Source organism: Erithacus rubecula (assembly GCF_903797595.1).
Source record: "Erithacus rubecula genome assembly, chromosome: 3".
Lineage (NCBI taxonomy): Eukaryota > Metazoa > Chordata > Aves > Passeriformes > Muscicapidae > Erithacus > Erithacus rubecula.
The window spans coordinates 39120801-39141536 of NC_136689.1; the positions used below are offsets into that span (position 1 = coordinate 39120801).

At 40.4% G+C, this 20736-nt stretch overlaps 1 protein-coding gene across 4 annotated transcripts in view; it reads left to right on the forward strand.

Annotated features, from left to right (window-relative positions):
* The window catches only part of RBMS3 (RNA binding motif single stranded interacting protein 3), a gene marked incomplete at its 3' end in the record, with an annotated part of 438647 nt that continues 417911 nt past the window's right edge, over positions 1-20736 (forward strand). For 2 of the 4 annotated variants that reach the window (XM_079301446.1, XM_079301447.1), the window contains exon 1: positions 1-806. In XM_079301446.1, the coding sequence (XP_079157572.1) occupies positions 732-806 (75 nt within the window). In that variant the 5' untranslated portion in view covers positions 1-731. The remainder of the gene's footprint in view (positions 807-20736) is intronic. The other 2 variants (XM_079301448.1, XM_079301449.1) reach the window with 1 other exon arrangement.

Genomic DNA, 20736 nt, shown 5'->3' on the forward strand with positions numbered 1-20736 from the left:
GGCGCGGCGCGGAGGGGGTTTGAATGAAAGACAGGACGAGCCCTGAGCACCATGTCACTCCGTGAGGGAGGCAGCGGCAACTAGGCTGGGGAAGGCTCTTCCCTCCCCCCTTTTTTTTATTTTTTTTTTTTTTTTTTTTTTTTTTTTTTTCCTTTTTTTTTTTTTTTTTTTTCCTTTCCTTTTTTTTTTTTTTTTTTTTTTTTTATTTGGTTGGAAGGGGGGTGGGTGGGGAAGCGAGAGGGGAGGGCTCGAGAGCGGGGCGAGCCGAGGAGAGGACGAGGAGAGCGAGCGAGCGAGGGAGCGAGCGGCTCTGCGGAGATTTGGAGTTGCACTGTGTTCCCGGCTCCTGTGGCAGGACGGTTCCCTCCCGAGCCGGGCAGCGGGCACCGCCGGAGGCACGCTGCTCCAGCGGGGAGGCGGGCTGCTCCGCCGCGGGCACCAGGGCACGGGGCTGCCAGCCACGCACGCACCCACACCCGCACACACCCCGCGGCGCGCACACACACACAGACACACACAGACACGCACACACACACACAGACACACGTATATGTCCGTGCGGGCGCGTTTTTGGCTGCGCTGGAAGTAGCGCGCGGTAGACGGCGAGGAAGTCTCGGCAGCCTCCTCTGTCGCCCGCGCTGTCAGGAATAGCGGCGTGAGAGGAAGAAAGGCCCTGGGGCACTACAGCCTGCCAACGAGTTCCCCGCACCAGCCAGAAGGACTCCAGCTACATGGGCAAACGCCTGGACCAGCAGCCAATGTACCCCCAGTACACCTACTACTACCCCCACTATCTCCAAACCAAGGTAAGGCTGGCGGGGCCGGGCGCTGGCGGGGGATGGAGAGCGGAGCCGCGCGAATTGCGGGCTCGCCTCTTCTCGGTGGCGATTTTTCTGTCTCTTTCTCGGGTTCGGTGTCACACAGAGCCGAGCTGGTAGGCAGAAAGCAGGCGTGAGAGAGGCAGGAAGGTTACTGTATGCCCTCCCATTTATTTCTTTATTTCTTTTAATTTATTTATTTTTTTTCCCAAGGGTTGCTGGCGTCGGCTAATTCCTTTTATTGTTTGGGAAGAACAGTGCGGTTAACGCTGTCGTAACAGCGGGCAGGTAGTGTGTTTGTTATGGCATGGGATAAAGATTGCTCTGGACAGCATCGGACATAAAACCACTTTTGGTGGGTCTTCAGTGATCTCTACAGTTTACTCACAGCTTAAAAGGATTTTGCTGTTAGAAAAGCTGTCTGTGGCAACTCAAACTTTTAATCAGCTGAGGAGGAGATGCTGTGGAGCTCGGAGGAGAGCTCGGAGCTAACTGTCTGTAAATTTGGTGAAGTTTGTTTGAGGACATTGCGCTGGTTTTAATATTTCATTAAATGTTGAGGATGATATGGTTTTACTCTGTTGCATTTTCGAAGGTCTAGAAAGAGAGAGTAACTAGTTTTGGAGAGTGTATCCGAGCGTTGACGCTTCCATTTTCTTTCTTCTTTTCTTAATAATTTTTAAAATACCAGCAGACTGGAAAGCAGGCCAGCCTCTCCTAGAGAGGCTGAGTGAAGTCTATGCTATCTGGCCATGAGCTAGTTAATTAAAGCCTTATTTTTATAATGCTATTGTATAATAGTCTGCTCTCTGAAAAGATTTCCTGTGTGACCAAAGGACACTAACAAAAGAAAGCCAGCCCTAAACCGAAAGTTTGCAAACCCTGTCAGGACGCTGTATTTGGAGGGAAGAAAAAGGAAGAAATACACACTTCACAAGGTGAAGTGTGACCTCACAGTCACAGATTAACAGTTTCAGTAAATAAACGAGCATCCTTTAGGAGGGAAAAGCCAAGGCAGGGCGCACGTGCATATGGTACTGCGTGCACACATACACATTGCGCTCCTGTGGCAAATTTAACACATGGGACATTTGATGTGTGCAACTGTGTGTGGTGAAGTGCCACAAGGGAGGCTGACTTCTCCAGACTTTTGGTTTGAAGCATGTTAATCTGGCTGTGGTCGTGAAAGGATAAGTTATATTCCTTGTTAATAAAAATTACTTTCCCGTTAACGTTTATAGCCTGACTACTGCATTATATAAATTACTAATTGTAAAAACTGCGATTCTGGCTGCTTGGAGTTGTGATGACACCAGAAGCACTCAGTATGGTTACAGCCTTGTAATTCATGGCACGGTTACCTCTCACTTCTCTGCTCTGCTATTTCTTTCGCTGCATCATGCAGATATTTTTTTTGGTATAAAATTCACCCTTTTCTACATTTTGTATTTTGGCGTGGAATTTATCATTTCTCCCCCCCTTCCTTTCAAGGTCAATCCAAATAGCATTTTACCTTTGTGACCATTTAGTGTGTAATGTTGCTGTTGCAGCAGCAGCCTGTCACTAGCTTGACTGCAATATCGCCTATAGCTTTAACTGTTTGGGGGACTGGGGGACGCAGGCTGATGCTATTCCTCAAAACCTGGCAAGCCAAGGACATGAGACAATTGATGGTGTTTTTTTGAAAGAACAATAGCCTCGAGTATTGGAGGAGAAATATTGGACATTCCATCCCTTTTACTCACGTAGCTTACATTTTGCCAGTTGTCCTTTTTCTTTCCTTTTTTCTTCATTTTTTTAAACTTTGTAAAATAAACTTTTTGAGAAAATTAACCTTATTTTTGATCTTAAAATAGAAAAATAGCTTTTCTGTGCCATGACTTTTTTTAACCCCTTGCTTTAAAAAATAACTTGAATGCATTTTTATAGCTGGTATATAAAATTATCAACCCTGTGAAAAGTCATGTGCATCAGTGTTGGCACACTTGGTCTTTTACAGTAAAAACAGGTAAAATTTCAAATCGGTGATACATTTTATATGCCTTTATTTTTTCTTATTTTCCTTGGTCCACAGTTAAGGATGTACATAAATGCTAAATAATAAACACACATACACGTGCACATATATTTATATATATACATACGGATGCAAGTGTTTCTCTTCTATAGACCATAAGACTTTAAAGTAGTGCAGACAGGCAGCATCTGGATTTTGTTACCTTAAAGCTAGCCATCAGCTTCTGGGACGTTTTAAAGCAGTTAGATCCATTGTATGTCTAAAGCTAATAGTTGGGTAATCAAATAATCTTGTGGTGGAGAGCTGTATCTTTTATCATCCCTATTGGAGCAACACATATAAATAAACCTTTGTATCATTCCACCTGGCCTGGGAACTTCAGCTTCTTATTTTCCAAAAACTGCTCTTTCTACCAAGCATGGTAGGATTCAGCTCCACAGAAAGAATGTGTTTTTATGCTCACAGTCATGCATGCTTGGGGTGTGTGTGTGTGCACATTCATTTGTAATTAAGAAATTCTAGGCTTTCTTATGGCATTTCTGTACAGCTTCTGCAATTCAGAGTGGCAGCGTGTTCAACAGGCAGACTTTGGAAATTCACGTTCCCCAGCGTGTTTGGGTGCTCTTTCTTTGCTTGTTTGATGAAGTTGCCTTGGTTTTCCTTTGAGCAGTTCTGCATTACTGTACCTCACATCCCGCTCACGGGTGAGCGCGGAGCCGCGCGGGGTTCCAGCCTATGGGCTCTGTGTGTGTGTGTGTCTTCTAACGTGGCTAGCATGTTGTTGTGCAGAAAGGGTGTAAATGAATAGCTGCATGGGTAATGTGATTATAAATAGAAAAAATGGATTCCATATGTTTGTCTGATAGCTTTAACTTTTTAGTGTTTTGTGGCGTTTTTTGGAACACAAAGCATGCACTCGTTCCATTTACTTGTGCTCCTTCATTATCAAATGCCACCACTGAAGCTAAAGCTTTAATTTCAGGTTTAGGAAAAGCCATTGCCATCCAAAAAAGAGAAGAAGGGGAGGGTGTCAATCCTTATGAGATAATTCCAAGGAATTTAATATATCTTTTAAGGACAAACACTGAGTTTGAGGCAAGACAACCTTATTTCTGTTTTGGTGTGGCACTGTCTGACAAATTCAGTTTGAATGTACAGTTTTGAAACTTCTTTAGACAGATGCTGAGAGTAGGGAGAGAGTCCACTCATCCTAGGAGTTTATTTCAGGGTATATATTTCTGGTTACTGTTGTAAGTGAAGCATAGTCTTGCGTTCTTTCCAATATTGCAGGGAGTTCAGCAGTATTAGCTGAACTAATATGGTGGTTCAGCTCATTTATATCTGATGAGAATCTGTAGTACTTTTTATTTTATTCTGAGATGTTAAGAGAATTTTCTTCATTGCATCCTTGCTAATGGTGTAACTACTCAAACAACTGGTTTACAGGAGTGCATTGCAAATTGTCACATAGAATGTTAATGATGCCAAATCTTGCATTATGATCTTATGAATTTCTTTCTTTTGTTTCTTGCTTGCCAAAGCATATTATTTTCTCTTTGCCATTTAGCACAGAGGAAAACAAAAATAAGCACTATGAAATATCATGCAATGATGTGAAAAAGAGGAGAAAAATGTTAACTCTGAATATACTTGAATCTCCTTGATTTAGCAGGTGATGAGTTTTATTTTTGTCCTCTGCAGCTTATGATTAGACCTCTTGCTGGGGTCAGCTTTCTTTGCAAACAGTCTACTGAAAAAACCTGAATCACTTGGATAGAAAGGAGGAGGTGCCACAGTTACCTGTCAACAGGAATTGTTTGGTTTATGGTCTCTATACCTGCACTCGGGGTAAAAATATGCCAGTTAAGCAGCTATTTCCGTGCGGTTTGCTTTCATGCATTCTCCAGATATTTCCTACTTATTAGTCATGGTTTGGGTCTTGTAGTTTAACTCTCATGGTGTTGACTCTGTAACCCAGTCAGATGGCAGAAACACCCCAAAACGAGAGGCAGTGTTTGCAGTACCCACAGTACCTCTTCATCTCTGTATGCCTGATGCATGTGTGAACACGTGCAAAAGTCAGAAGTGTGATTTTCCAACACCTACATGAATAAAACCCCATCTCAGTGACTGTGAAAGGGATGCAGACTGACCTGCAAGCAAGAGGGTTTAATGAGCCTGATCCTGAAGTGACAGATACATGCTCCAGCTGAGTGAAAAACAGGTAGGGAGTTCAAACAGGTGTACTCAGAAGAGTTTAAATTTGATATAGTGACTTTATGGCAACAAATTTGGGTGTGTGTTGTGTCCCCCTTTGAGCATTTCTTAGGGCATCTTTTGGCATGAGGGAATTGGGGACTTCCTTTGATTGTGTGGCATGAGCATACCTTCCTCCTTGCTCCATCACTCTTTTACAAAGTGTGCATTTGGATTCGGTGCAAAGCTCTTGCCTCTCTTCACCTTTTCCCAGCCAATCCCGTGCTCTTTAGTCACTCACGTTTCTGTTTAGTGGGTTTATGGCATTCCCCACTTTTGGCCATCTGGCCATACAGAAGGCCTTGAAGAAAGCGTTCCAGATACGGAGATGCCTGACAGGGCTTCTCTGGCTGGTAGTGTTCAGATTGTGTTTGGTGCCTGGTGTGAAGCAGGGGTCAGGTGTAAGGAGTAATTCATCAACCACACACTGATTTCAGGCTGCATTTCCAACCATCTGCAGCTTGGATCGCTGCCAGAGCTCAAAAGTCTAGCTGGAGCCCATGTGATCGTGCCAAAGTAAAGGCAAACACTTGCAAATAGAGAAATGCATTTCTAGGAATGAAGTTTGTTCGCACTTAGCCCTTGTTTGATTCAGTATGTCACAGCATGTTTTAAATGCCTCAGAGCGCTCCCCAAAAGGAATATGAATTCATTTAAATGCCATTTAAAAGTATTTCAGCCTGGCTATGATTTTGATGGTAATATTAATCTATCTCTAGTATTTGCCAATTGGCATAAACAATATGGAAGATAAAAGTTGTGCTCCTCTGAAAAATGCAGGAATATATGAGCTCATTTGCTTTCCATTTATCCTTACATGCCTGGATAAAAATACTTCTGTTGTTTTAAGGGACATGATGATATGTATTAAAATGGTCTTAAATTTCTTGATTAATCTTTCTTTCATATGGTGCCTCAATGCAAGTCTGTTTAAATTAAAAATGAACCCACCCACAAATAACCACAAATGAAAGCACCAAATAAAAAAATCCCTGAAACAAGCAAACAAAAAAAAACCAAAAAAAGCCCAGACCAAACCTGTGGTAAAGGAACGTTCAAATTTTTTCTACTTCTAATACTTACATATTATGATAGTCTATAGCTATTTATTTTGAAAGAGTTATTTTATTTCTGTAATAAAAGATGGAAGTTGCAAGCATTTGCCAGATGAGGCTACAAAGATCTTGCTGTGGCAAGTGTGTTAATAATTATAATTTAGAATGCCTTATATGTGATGCCCTTTCAAAATAAAGTGCAGTGGTTCAGAAATGAACTGGTTTGGTTTTTAATGCATGACGTCTTTTCAAAGAAAGCACGATAGTAGGCTTGCACTTTAATTCAAGTATCTTGGTAAAAATCATCAGACTGTCAGTTCTTAAATTTCCACGAATTAAAAAACAGATAAGAAAAGGGTGCATTTCAAGTAGGATGTCTGAGTTCATTTCAGGTCTTGCTGTGAGTAGCCCGTATAGTATTCCCTTTGTATGTAATTGCAAGGAGAGTTTTCTAATTTAATTCTTTCTTTTTTTTTTTTTTTTTTTTTTTTTTTTTTTTTTTTTTTTTTTTTTTTTTTTTTAGTGAATGGGAAGTGAATTTTCCACTATCTATACTCCAGGCGGGGACTGAGTTTGCTTGCAAACAACCCCATTCTGGACTGTCCAGGAAAAAAAGCAGACTTCTTAAAAAACAAAACAAAACCCAAAACCAACCAAACAAATATTCTGGTTGTATCTTTTTTTCTGGAAGAAAATAATTTTAGTGCTAGAAATTTTATTTAGAGGAAAATAGTTAATATGTCTCAAGAATTTGCTTCCAGTGCTGCATTAAAGTTCTGTTTTGTAACAGTCTCATCAGCTACAGCTGTATGTGATTAAATAGTGTAATATCAAAAGCATGTGTGAATAAGAGCTTTTATGATATAGTTGTTCCATACCAGAGACTGCAGATGGGCAGAGAAGGGAGAGAGAGAGACCAGTGGTTTACTCAGATATTATATATTATGTATATACTCCAAGTAGTCCCGTTGTGGTGTTTGCAATTGTTTTCCCACTCATATGGGCAAGATTGAGTAACGAAGGGAAGGTTAGAAGTAAACAGTTTTACAAAGAGAGTTATTTCAAATAAGCAGGTATCAGCCCAAGAATGGTGTCTACTGATGCAGAATGATGTACCAATATTTTAAGTAGAGGATAAACAATAATATTATTGAATAGAAGTTAGAGGGATCTGTTCTGCTTCCTTTGAAAAATTGATGAAAAAGATTCAGTTGTCTTCAGCAAGACAGAATCAGGCCCACAAAGCACATACTGATCACCATGGCAAAAGCAGGACAGCTGAACAATATGCAGTTTTTTTTTTAAAAAAAAACAACAATCACAAAAGAAATAAAAACAGTAAATCAAGATGATTCTGCATTGTGCAAGGGGCTGAGGACAAGGCTCATCTGGTATTTAACAGCATTTTGTGTTTGCTGTGGCTATAATTTCTATTTAACATTATTTATCATGATTTATAATTTTAGAGAATTAGTGGTGCAAACCAGATGCTTCGTCTTTCTGTCTGTTTCTCTCTCTGCCAGTTGAGATACAAGTTATGCAGAGGGGAAGTCTAATTGCCATAGGAGATGTCTCACATGGAGCCCAGAGCCTATAATGAAGATTAACAATTCCTGTAAGAGACCAAGTGCACTTAATCCAGAAAAAAAGTACCGGAGAGCTGGTTTTGCTTTTAGTTATGTAATTCTTAAGGTAAAAATTCTGTGTAGCCTCTTTGAAATTTGAAACAAGTCAGTTTTCTGTGTCGATCTTTCCCGAGGATACAGTGTTTCTAAATGGAGAACTTAAGCAAAGGTTGCCTGTCCTATCTGTAGCTGCAGTATGGAAGCTCCTTGAATTCCTCAGTCATACTGCTTTTTATATTTCGTTGGTTTACAGCAAAGTCTAATCACTTCTCCTTGAAGTTTTTTATTAGCTGGAAGACTTCAGGTCTGACATTGTCACATAAGAGAAAGATTATTTTTCCTGCTTTTTGGAAGGAAAGACTTTTTTTTTTTTTCTTTTTTTCCTCCGTCCTTCCTTCCTTCTGTCTTTCTTATTCATCTTGTTTGGTTTTGGGCATGCTTGCAACTATGGTGGAAATAAATTCCCTTTTTGCTTATTTGTTGTAAAGTTAACTTCAGTATCAAATGTGATAGTTCATTAGAAAGTAAATATTTACATTTTTAAGTGCTTCATTTGATGTATATTTATGCAGATGAAATTGTTTGGACAGATTTTCTATGAAGGTTCCTCAGTTAATTGTATTGACTTCATTCAGATGCAAATGAATGAAATCAACCACCTGACATATATAGATCATAGTAGAAGCCAGAAGACACATAAGATTGCATGTTTACAATGTAAGGCACTCTGATATTTTGTTCCTTGTTGGTGTCTTCCTGACACATGTTTTATGGTTAGTACCATGTGGCTGACGATGATTTATGTGCTGTCATGTTATGGAAGTGATGTCACTCCCATGTGATTCAAATTTATTCAAGAAGATAAGTTGTTGAACAGATTTGTGTTCCCCCTTCCCCAAGTATAAATCAACCAGCAGTTTGTTTTTATTCTGTGAGTTTGCATTCATAGACTTAATCCTGAAGCTGTGCTTAAATACTCTGTTGCAGAATGTGGCAAAGTAGAGAGGGAAGGTCTTACTGGTGGACCAGCATGGTTTTGTTGTATTGAACTGACTGCTCATTTGGCTTCTGTTCCACTCCCGTCCCCACCCACTTTCACAGCCCTTCCTCTGCCCAGCTGTATTTAGAGACAGCCAGGCTGAACACTGAACACTCAGTTCAGTGTTGAGGCTGCACAGGAGCCTGACCTTTGGCCAGTGGGAGATGGCAGGATGGCATCAGCCACCAAGGCTCGTGTGTCTCGCCTGCGAGAGACTCTGGATCTTTGGAGCAGTGCGTGATGCAGTCTAGTTGCCTTCTCAGTTGAGAAAGTGGCAGTGTTTGTGCCAGGGCCATGGGAGGGTGAAAGGCAGACTGAAGTTGCAGTGGATAGGGCAGAGGGCTGTTTTTGGATTTTGCAGCTGGCAAAACCTTGAGGTGGTGCATTGGTGACTTGTGAGATAAAGGGACGTTGGGGAACTTGAGGCAGAGGCATTTCACCAGAGGATGATAAGGGAGCCTGGTGTACTGCTACATCACAAAAGGTTTTTAAAGCTAGGTATCCATAGTTACAACAGGAGAGTAAAAATCTAGATTTCAGGGACTCACCTGGTGTAATGTCCTCCTTCCCTTTAAAGAAGAAAGTGTTTGGCAGTTCTTAAAGCTGGAATGATGTGCCTGTGTGAATTCCCCGGTGCTCAGAGAGCTGCCTGTTTAAAGTTTGCTCTATTTTCCTCTCTTGCTCTAATTTTTCTGGCTGCGGAAAAAAAAAAATGGTATTGCAATTCTTAGCCATATAAGGGACTTGTTAGTTTCTTTATGTGGTTGGGAATTGTTTCTCCTTTTGGTCTTCAAAGGCTGCTGCTGCTGAGTATGCTTTAAAGGGAAGGAACTACTTGCTTAGACAAAGGCTGCAATCCTTATTTCTTCTCTTTCTCACTTCTCTCTGACCTTTTATTGGGGGATATGCATATAAATAAATTCTGCTTTTGGTGTCATGCAAGTTAATGGATACTCTTACAAAGACAGAAGCATAATGGGAAATGCAGTCTTCATTTCAGTTCTCTCGTTTTGTAGTGATGAATTTGGTTTGGTGCCAGTTAGTAAGTACACGACCTTTTCCCTACATCTTTTGATTCATGACATGGAGTGTCAGAGCTGTGTTAGTGATCTCTCGTTACAGCTTTTAACAAACTATGAAATATTAAAAATGAATTAGGTCACTTGGAGCTTGACTAATATGTCAGTGATGCAGGGTGGTGATTTCATATTAACAAAGCATAAAACACAGCTTAAAATACAAAATTCAGATTTTTGTGAACATGGACAGCAGGGACATATCACTTTTAACTCAGGACCTTTTTATCTTGAAAATGTAGTTTTTTAAAGACAAACCAAACAAGATATTTTGCAAAGATGGTGTTATCGACCACATTCATTTAGTGTTCATTCCAGAAAATCCTATCAGCCTCAGCCTAATTGGAGCTAAGTTTTTCAGTGTATTTACTTTAAGATCAGAACTGCCGACAAGACTTCTTTTAGTATCAGCTGAGATGTGTCTACACAGCTGTCGATGTTCTGCGGAGCTGCTGCACACAGCCTGGTAATCTAGCACATGTAACTGAGTGCTACAATATGCACTCGTTTGGTGTGCAAATGACGCTTCTGGAACTGCTCAGTGGAAGGGAGGCTGGCCATAAAAATGTGCTGGGAACGGCACAATGAATAAGGTAAAAAACAGGACTGATGGCTCTTAGACAAGCCTCTGCCTGGTTTTGCAGTCATGAAAACTACCTTTAATACGACTCTATACCTGCAAGACATCAGAAAAAAGTCAGAGGCACCGCAGTCCTTCAGATGTTTGACAAAGCGTGCAGCAGGACTTGGTAAGCTGAAAGCTTTACCCAGGCTGTATTAAGACAGCGTTTACTGTGTCAATGTAGAGCTGCACTAAGTGTACTGTTAAACAATCCCTCATGAAAACAAGCATAAAGCAGACATATTGCTGTGGCCTTTAGCAAAGCAGCTGGGAACTTTCTGCCTGGGGGAGCATCACACTCGTTGCGTTTCATGTTTGTGCTCTTTGTGTCTCTTTGGAGCTTTTGCATCCTAAAGAAACACATGGGTTGGTCCAAATATTTCCACGTCCTTTTTAATGTTGCTTCTATTGTGAGTGTCAGCTGGTGGTGCAAGATGGGATAATAATAAAACTGGCTGATGTGTGGTGATTCCACGATGACAGTAATAGTACTTGCTGATCAATTGCCTCACAGATACAGGTGAGATACAATGCACTGAGTTGTCTTGAATTTAGAGATTATGGAAATAATTCCTGTCTCTAGGAACAGCTGTGAGAAAGATGTAGACTCCTGGACCACCAGGACATACTTGTTATCTGTGTGATTTAGAAGCCTTGCCGGTCACTCAGTTTCTGCTTTATATCTCTGCCATTTTATGAAATCACTGTAATTGTATACAGTTGTCCCTGTGCAACATGCAATTTCCTGTAGTTTGAAAAGCTTTCAGCTTAAGATTGTCTAAACTTAATAGCATAAACATTAATTTACTGTGTTAGATGGGTTATTGGGTGTTTTTAGCATGCATAAGCCTGGCAATAATTGTGCTGGACAGAAAAAATAAGTTTTGTTTCCTTCACTGTCTGCCCTGCTTTGACTTAAATGGATCCCTGGTGATGGTAATACTTAGCATGTAGCAGTCATTTCAATTTTCAGTGGGCTGTATAAACATTAACTAATCTTCAGAGCTCATTCTGAGAGGTGCCTTAAACATGTTATTTGCTCATGCAGTGGCTGCATGCAAATAATGACCTCAGCTTTCAGAAGCCTGTACTGGATTATCAAGAATTGGGGGATAGACTTGTGTGTATCCACACCTCTCTCTTTGGGCAGAATCTGGAGGTGGGCAATTCTGTTTATACTTTATGAGCAAATGTGGTGCATGAGTGTTCTAAGAGTGGAGAAAAAGCTGGAAAAAATAAGGGGAAAGCATTTTCAGAAGGTGACATGTTCTTCTCTGGTTATCCAGAAGTGTTGAGTGCCCACAGCTTTAGCAGATGGAGTTCTCAAAGACATTTGACACTAAACCCAATGTGACTCACAGAATTATAGAGCACTTTGCAAGACCACTTACCTGAGGCAAGTGCCTGAACCTGCCTTGCTGGTTCAATAGCCTTTCTGCCAGGGAGAGGATGAATGGAGCAGGGCAAGAGGATGCATTTTCTGGAGGAGGTGAATTCCCTGTTGCGCCCTCAGTGCCAGGGAAGGAGGTTGACTGAAGGAGGAGTCCTGCTAAGGTGGCTGGAAAAGGTGTTTGTGGTGTTTGACCAGTGCTATGAGGGGCAGATCAGGGCTCAGCTTGCAGTGTTTTAGAGATTCAAACAGTGCTTGGCACAAGTGTTTCCAGGAGACAAAAACTTTCAAGAGACATGTGGACAAGGATGCAAAGTACTTCTTCATTTTTCCAAGAGAGAAAAATGCTTTCAAACATTTCATGTGCACAGCCCCCAGTCCCACTGGCCCTTGCCAGCTTTGTCAGGCACTGATGGGAAGGTTACAGAAAAACAACTGCCACAATTCCACCAACACTGTGTAAGGAAACTGGTCTGTGTTCAAGTCCTTCAGGTTAATATTTCAAATCTACAGCACCCTGTTAATCACCAAGGCAATAGCAAAGAAGTTATTTATGGGTGGGTGTTAGCTAAGTAGTAGCTGATAGATACAGAACTGTCACAGGCATTGGTTTTCTCATGCCTGACGTTGTGTGCCTTGCCAGTACTTATTTTAGATTTTCTGTTGTCATTACTCTTTTTATTCCTCTCACCTTGGCTTGTAGCAGTATCATATGTGCTTCCCTCTCTGTTGTGTTGGAAATAGTTGCATTTTTAAAAATCACAGCTTGTTTGGCTCAAAGGTACTTCATGGATGGGAGAGGAATGATGATATTCTTGATGCTGATAACTTCTTGTGTCCCAAGGGTTTTGTTATAAATATGTGTAAACACTGCAAACAAGGGTTGATTATTGGTGTTTTAAAACTGAGCAAGGAACTGTGCCAATGGCCACAAAGATGTAGATTGTGATTTTACAATGTGTGTTGAGGAATGAAGTAGGACTGCCATGCTCCAGCAACAGCCGATGAAGTAGGTGTTTATGCTTCATCTCTCCTGGTCTTTTAGCAAGGGAGTAAATTATTAGTTGTTTATTATTTCTTAACCTTCAGTGGGTGACTTCCTTTCTGCACTAGTCAGCTATTTTGAGGTAGAGATAGGTGGATTTTATTTCCTTCCTCCTCTTTCCCACATTCTCATTTGCTCCCAGGATAGATTGTCAGGTAAGTTCATGCCTTCTTTTTTACCAGCCTAGGGGTCAAAGAGGTGATCTGAAGCTTAGGTGACAAGGACAGACCTTGAAAAAGCTGAGGCATAAGGGCATAATTACCATGAAATGAATGTAAGGAAAGCCAGAAGCCTTATTTCTATTCTACAAATTGTCCATTGTTTGTGATTTAGCAAATCTACTTCTTTACCAATATCTTTGTTTTGATTCCTTCCCTTGTTTTGGTTTTCTTCTTAGCCTTTTAAGAACTCTGCTGGTTCTCTTTTTTTTTTTTTTCACCTAATTCTAATGTGCATGCCATGGTGTTTGTTCTATCATTTGACCATCAAAACTTTTTTGTTATATATAGATACTGCTGTTGTATTTCCTAAGCCAGTCATATTCTTCCCCCTCCCCTCCCCTCCTTTTTTTGTTTTTTTTTATGGTATTTTACTGTTTACAGACTGCCTCTGTGCAGTTTGTGCTGAGCTGTGTACAAAGCCAGGGTAAGAGATAGTCCCTGCCTACAAGAGTTTATGAGCAATGTAAATAAGGCAGCCTCACAAAGGTGGGTAGGAGCAGCAGAGGAGAGAAGTGAGGTGCCTGGTAGGAGGTTGTGTTGCAAAGCAGTGCCAGGACCTGGATGGTAGATGGCAAATAGTGTTTATTGTTTACCCATATACTGTGTGCTACTCCATCACCTTGGGAATGAGTCACTCTGCTTTCCCAGTTCATGCATTGCTGATTTTTTTTTTTTTTCTATTTTCTTCCCTAATACTTAGGGTTTCAGTTACACAGAATAATTTCTTCTTTTCTACCTTTGTGCTTACCTGGGCTTTAATTTCTCAATCTTTGCCGTTTGATGGCCAGTCTCCCATGCATTGTCTGGTAGATTTTGGATGCTGCAAAGTGAAGGAAGCCATGGAGTGGATTTCTGGAGTTCCCTGTGTCTGTAAACTGGCACTGAACAAGTACAGTCTTAGATGATGCTGGTGATTTCACAGAGAATGTAATGGAACTGGACAAAAGAGCAAAGCAGTTGAGGTCAGTGTGAGACAAGAAGTCTATTCCCAGCAGATGAGAGCTCTGGAAATATCCTGGTGTGCAATGGCTGGGGGCTTGTGCTCAGTGGGGATTAGAGCTGGTATTTTCTCATGCTTGCTTCCTGTTTCACCAGGGCTGTAATGGTGCAGGACAGCCATGCTGCCCACAACTGTTCAGTGCTTCTGGAGAGTAAATACTGTGGGGAAAAGGGGTGCATGTGTCTTACACTTCAGCAAGTTGGCTGCTGGTAAATGCTGAAGTTTCAAAGAGACAGTGCTCTGTACAGTAGCTTGGGGCCTCAGAGCCAGAAGTGCTGGTCACCTGCAGCTCCTTTTAATTTCAACTAGAACCGTATGTACTTTGCACTTTTGAAGACCAAGAGCTCCTTAGGGCTTAAATGTTACCTTGTTTTGTTTTGTTTTTTTTTCTTTCCAGATAGCACTTGCAAGCTGACAGGGAAACCTCTCACCTTTACTGTGTTTTTTGTAGGGGAAGGAAAGAGGGTTGGGAGACAAAGGGAAGAAATTTGAGTCTTTTGGGGTGGTTTTGTTTGTATTCTTTTTTTCCAGCTGTGAACAGAAGGCATATCCAAAAGCAGGTATCTCTCTTAACAGGTAACTCTTCATTTTGTTAATGGTGTGATGTTAATGATTTTAATAACTTTACTCTTTATTTAGCTTCCACAACTTAGATTGAATAATGAAGGGGGTGATTTCTTCCCTTATTTCATTTTAATTTTAAAAAATGTAGCGTTTGAGATGCATGGACTGCCACAAAATGGTTATTTGCTTAGATAGAAAAAATACAGCAGAAGCTTCTCTAGCAGTTATGTGAATTTTCTTTTTATTAAACACGCATTTTGAGAAATTCTTACTGCTTTGGTCTGTTACCAGTTCTTCCAGTTATACTAGGTGGCAGAAATTTATTTTTCCTAAGGTACTTTAGTTCAAAAGGATCTAAATTATCAAAATGTATGTTTGTATATGTACCAATTCTAATCTCCCTCTAGATTGCAGAGAGAGGCTTGAATGTCTAATCCACATATACCTAGAAGGCTCAAAAGTCACCCAATGAAAAGCAGAATGCAGTCTTCTAAAAAGCTTGGGATGTAACATCCAACCTTACCAGGGCTCCCTATGTTTAGGTGTAGGTTGCAGTGCTCAGTTTATAGACAGTAGTTTTAACACTCAGCTGATGATTGACTTTTTTTTAATTAGACATGCATTTTGAAATTCTGGGTTTGTGTTTTATATTGATGCCAAGTGCTGCTGTATCTGTTGCTTAGTCAGCATTTACAGTGGCAATATCCAAAGCAGACAACTAGAGGGGGAAAGAAATCCCATGCCTGATTTGTTTAATTGTATTAATTTCCTTCCCACTGAGGTTGGTAGAAGTGATTTATTGGGGCAGATGGAGTGCTGGTGTTGGGAGACTGGTAACCTGTGAGGTGTTTTCCCTGTGGGCCCCATCCTGTGCTCCAGGTGTGCTCACAGCTGAGCACTGCCTTGTAAGCAACTCTGCTGAAACTGCAGCGCTGCATACGGGATGAGGAATTATTCACTTGGAAGAGAACTGTCAGAATTTGGCCTTTAGGATAGAAATTTCATTTCGGGAGTGTATTACAAACAAGAGAGAGTTAAAAGATGAAAAACTGCTTCTACATAGAAAAATAATACTGTTTCAATTTAAACCTTGGTTTAGTAAGCTTTCTTGGAAAGAAACTTATTCCTGAGGGCATTTTATCTATTTTTCTCTCTCTCTCTGGGTTTTATACTGCTGCCCATCATGGCAGTATCTGAATGCTTTCTATGTAGAGATTGATAGCAACTTTGAAGTCCCCAGTGAACTGTGCAATCTTTGACACATCTTTCTTTAGGGGGTGAGAAAATACACCAAGTGGGATTTATTTTTTTTTTTAATATTTGTATTATGTAATTCTACATTCTAATAGTATTTTTAATATTGTTGTATTGGAAGATGTTAAGTGTTTTTTTATTTTATTTTTGTTCTTATCCTTTTCATGATTTGACTGAGGTTATGGGGTGCAAGAAGTGTCAATGTTACATTCAGAATACATTACTGACTTTTAAAAAATGTGTTTTTCGAAATGTCACATCAAGCAGATAAGGGATAAGTTATCAAATACCCAGTGTTACTTTTTTGTTCAGTGTTATCTAAATTGTTTGAAAAACATTCAAATAATATTTGCACTTTTACAGGTGATGCATACCAGATCTATATCAGCTAATGTAAATTGTTAGATGCAATCTTTTGCCTTTTAAAATTATTCTATTAAGAGTAAATATTTAGGGACATATGACTAAGTTCTTAAAGCTAGAAAGATTACAGTGAGAGGATTTACTAACTGGTTTAGATACTCAGTTCTGAACCATTTCAATATTAGTATTATGTGGCTAATGTATCTAACTAGCTATGTAGTCTGTTTAGACAAGGTACTTGGCTCTTCCCAAATTATTTCAAAGAGAAATAAAAATAACATCATTGTTTTCTCTCTTTATTTTTAGTCTGTCAGAGAAACACCTTGATTAGTTTATATTTAGTTTATATGCGTGGGTGTCTTCCTTGGATGTGAACAGTAAGAAATTTTTGAAGAAACTCAAATTGTAACAAGTCCTGTGGTTAAGTCAGAAGATGACTGATCCTGTCGTCATTGCTCAGTTGTTGTTTTTCTAGAGCAAGATAGACCTGTCCTACTGCCAACATTTATGAATGCTTCCAGGGCTGCCCTAGTGAGGATGGAAGTCTGTGGTAACTTTTGACTGAAAAATTACTGGTGGTCACTTCATAGTTGGAGAAAATTGAAGGTAAACCACTCGTCATTAAGGCATGGATTTGAACAAGGCTGTGAATTTAGTAGGAGTTTTTGGAGAAGGAGGAGTTCTGTGGAGTTCAGGAGAAATAGGGAGAGCAGGGAGGATAATCTTGCAGTGCGAAATTTCATTTCCTCAATATGCTGATAGTATTTTGTTAGAATGTGTGCAGTATTAGAAGAGACCTCATCCAGAGCATGCTCCCATCCTCAGAAGTGAAATTAAATGGATTTGCAGTGCCTCTACCAGACATTTCTCACTGGCTGGTATTATAAGGAGGTGCAGGGAATTCCTGCCTGGTGACAGATGTGGAGTTCCTCACCCTTGGTTAGAGAGAGTTCTGCTACCTACCTGTGTAGGTGTGTTAGTAATTATATGGTGAAGTGGAAAAAATCAAGGCAGATTTGCCTGGTTCTTTAATTTTTTCCTTCAAGGAGGGCCTGCTGTCGCTCCCCAGTAAGACACTTAGTTTTAAACATATGAAGGTGAAGTAGCATGGTTAACTCAGGTGTGACAGGTCCATCCGAAATATCTTTTTTCTTTTCTTTTTCTTTTTTTTTTTCTACAGCTACTATTTTAACTTAGCATGTTCTTCAAAGGTGCCTTATCACATGAGTTAAGTCAGTTTTTACCCATGGGTTGAAGAAGTCAGCCTGTATATTCTTGTTTAAAAAGCTGTGTAGCCTCATCTCATTTTTCACTGTTGAGTATCCAATAGGTATGGTGGGAGCTACTGGGTGCATAATATTTTTGGAAATCAGGCCACGGAAGTATACTTTGGTAATAAATGTATGCTAATTAGGCTTTAAAATGCTAAAGATTCTGAAATGGAACACATCTTCCCTCCCTTCCACTAGTAAAAAGCCCGGGTCAGCTTGGATGAGCTCCTCGCTGGCGTGGACGGCGTGCCCACGTCTCAGTGCCTTCTGTGAGCAAGTTTCCTTTTTGAGGCCAGTGAGTCAGCAGGGTTTTGAAGTGGATGAGTCATAGGCAAACTAGCTGAATGATGGTTACCAAGTGGGTGGGGGAAGCAAGGGTTTTATTCTGGGAAGGTGTAAATGCAGGCAGAGGCCAAGTCTGGAGGTGAAGGAGGCCACGGATGAAAGGCGTTCGCCGATAGGGAGCTGAGCCGGTGTTTGGTGCTGGCTGCTCTCTCTGGTTCGCTGCAGCCATGTGCTTCCTCCTGGCTCTGCTTGGTGCTCCTGTGCAAAGTCTGTCCCCCTCTTGGGGAGCAGATGTTCCAAATGAACAGCAGATAATCCTGGCAGATAACAAAGCAATGTTAGCTCTGCTGAGAGCCAGCTAGTTTCTATGCAAGAGTTAGATTCTGACCAGAAGAGAAATCCACCTAGTCTGTGCTTCATCCCTTTCAGTCATACAGACCATAGAGCTTTAACATCTCTCAGACTAGGACAGCTAACATCAACCATGCCTGAGCAGAGCAGATTACTGTGCCAGCCTCTGAAATCAGAAACAACAGTGGCATATATCGTACTCTCCGACAAATCTTCTTGGAGGGTTTAGAAACAAAAGTGCCAGCAACATAAAAACATCCTGTTCTGGACAATCCCATCTACTGGTTGATGGAAAAATTGAATGCCACTCCAGAGCATCCCTTTATGTGTTTGTCATATGTTCCTGCAACTCCTTATGTTGTAATGTAATTTGTAATAAGGTTTCCCTTAAGGTGTGAGGACTTTTTTGTTACACAGTATTTTGTAGTTCAACAGGAAACTAGAAAATATGACCATGTATCATTGCCACTAGAGCTACTGCTGACCATGTACCTCTGTATATTAGCAGGTGGTGGTAAAATGGCAATTTTTTTGTGTGATGGAGTGTTCACTTAGAGTGGGATAGGAGAATGGCTGTCAGTCAGAGAGCTGTACAAGGAACTGAAGAGCAGGGGTTTAACAGTCAAGCCTCTTGCAACCCTAGCTCTCTTTCCCTTCTTCCCAGTATCTTCAGAAAAAGTAGAGAGTAAATAGTTCAATTGATGTTATTTTGATGGTAATTGATAGTACCCTGGAGTACTCAGGTACTGAAGGAAGACTGTGGTCACCAGATTCCATCTGTCCTGTTCCCTCTCTCAAATGGAAAAGGAGAGCATATATAAATACTTTTCATTGCAAGCTCAACTAATTCTAAAACTATTTGGAGTAAGAAGTTTTTGTTCTCTTGAGTCTGGATGTAGAAAATGTGAGACAGTGAGCTGAAGGGTGAGAGGCAATTGAATATATAGCCTGTAAGAAATACATAGAGAAATTTAGTAGAACAAAGAAAGAGCCAATGGCTGAAAATTGAAGGCAGTAAAATTCAGGAGATGACACAGTGCATGTTTTGAAAGGCAGTGGTAATTTACCACTGGAGCATACTGCTGAGGGATGCAGCAGATTCCCCTGTCACTTGAAGTCTTTAAACTGACATTGGGTCTTTCTCCCTCATCCTCGCTGTGTTCAGTCCAGGGGTTTCTGGGTTATATTTGATGACTTCTGTTGAGCAGAAGGTCTAACTAGACCATTGTAATGTTTCTCCTGGCCCTAAACTGAGGGTCAGTGAGCTTTGACTGCTTGTACATTTTGAGTAACAAATTCAATTGCCAGTGATAATGGAGGATATGCAGAGCCAAATCTCAGATTGAATCCAAGCCCTGGGAAGAGTTGATGTGCATGTGAGACACACCTGGCTTCCCTCACTTCTGCATTACATCTATTTAGATTTCCTTCCAGTCATGCTCATTTAGCTACACTCTGCCTCTCACTTGGCCCTTTGCATTTTAGGGATTCTTGATGACATAAATCACAGGCTGAAGCAGTAAAGGGAAGGAGGATCCAGGACAGATCAATGAAGAGAACAATATGTAGGAGAGCATGACTTTAAGTGCCCCAGACTTAGAGGCCTTAAAGCGTTTCTGACGCTTTGATATATAAAGTACATCAATTTAGATTCCCTCATGCACCAATAGAGTGGGTAGAACAAGTTCTAAGGGAATCTGAGTGAGCATAAGTGGGTATAAATTACATTATCTTACAGATTGCCTCTGAATTTGGCCCAAGTTCTTTCCTTTATTTTCATTATGTCAACTTTGTGCATTGGCATTATAGTCTTTTCAGCAACTGGCCTGACAGCTAATGAGTTCTTTCTACCAACAATAAATCAACCAAGACAGACAATGCTGCTCCTTGTAAATACTTCTCTTTATGTTCAGAGTATTCAGAATCCCATTAAATCTGGAACAGTGTACTAGTAGATATGCATGTGAAAAAATACTATAAAAAGTGCTAATTATTCATAAACCACCTGGTTTCCTCTTTGCTCCCCAGCTAACCATGTTCTGAGGCTAGGGGAAAATGAGAAGAGGACTAGACAGCATGATAATGCTGAAATATAAACTGCTGTGATGAAAGCAATTAAGTCCAAGTGGTTTTAGGAAGTTTTTTCAATTTATGGTTGTTTGTACTGGAAATTTCTGCAACAAACAAGGTTAAAAGAAAAAGTCAAGAAAGGAACTAGTAACATTTCCACTCTTGGAGAGCTGAAACAAAGAAAATTTTAACTGTAGTTCATTAGGGAATAGAATGGATTTTTACTTCTATTATTGAATAGAAGAAAAATTTTATTTCTTTGTTAATTAAGTTACAGTAGAATTTGCTTTAGGAATAACTTACTTGCTATTCAACTTATTTCATCTCTCAGTTCAGAGTATATTGCTAAAAGGCTGAACTCTATTCCAGATTGCAGCATTGATAAATGTTTCTGTACCACTTCATTATGTTTTA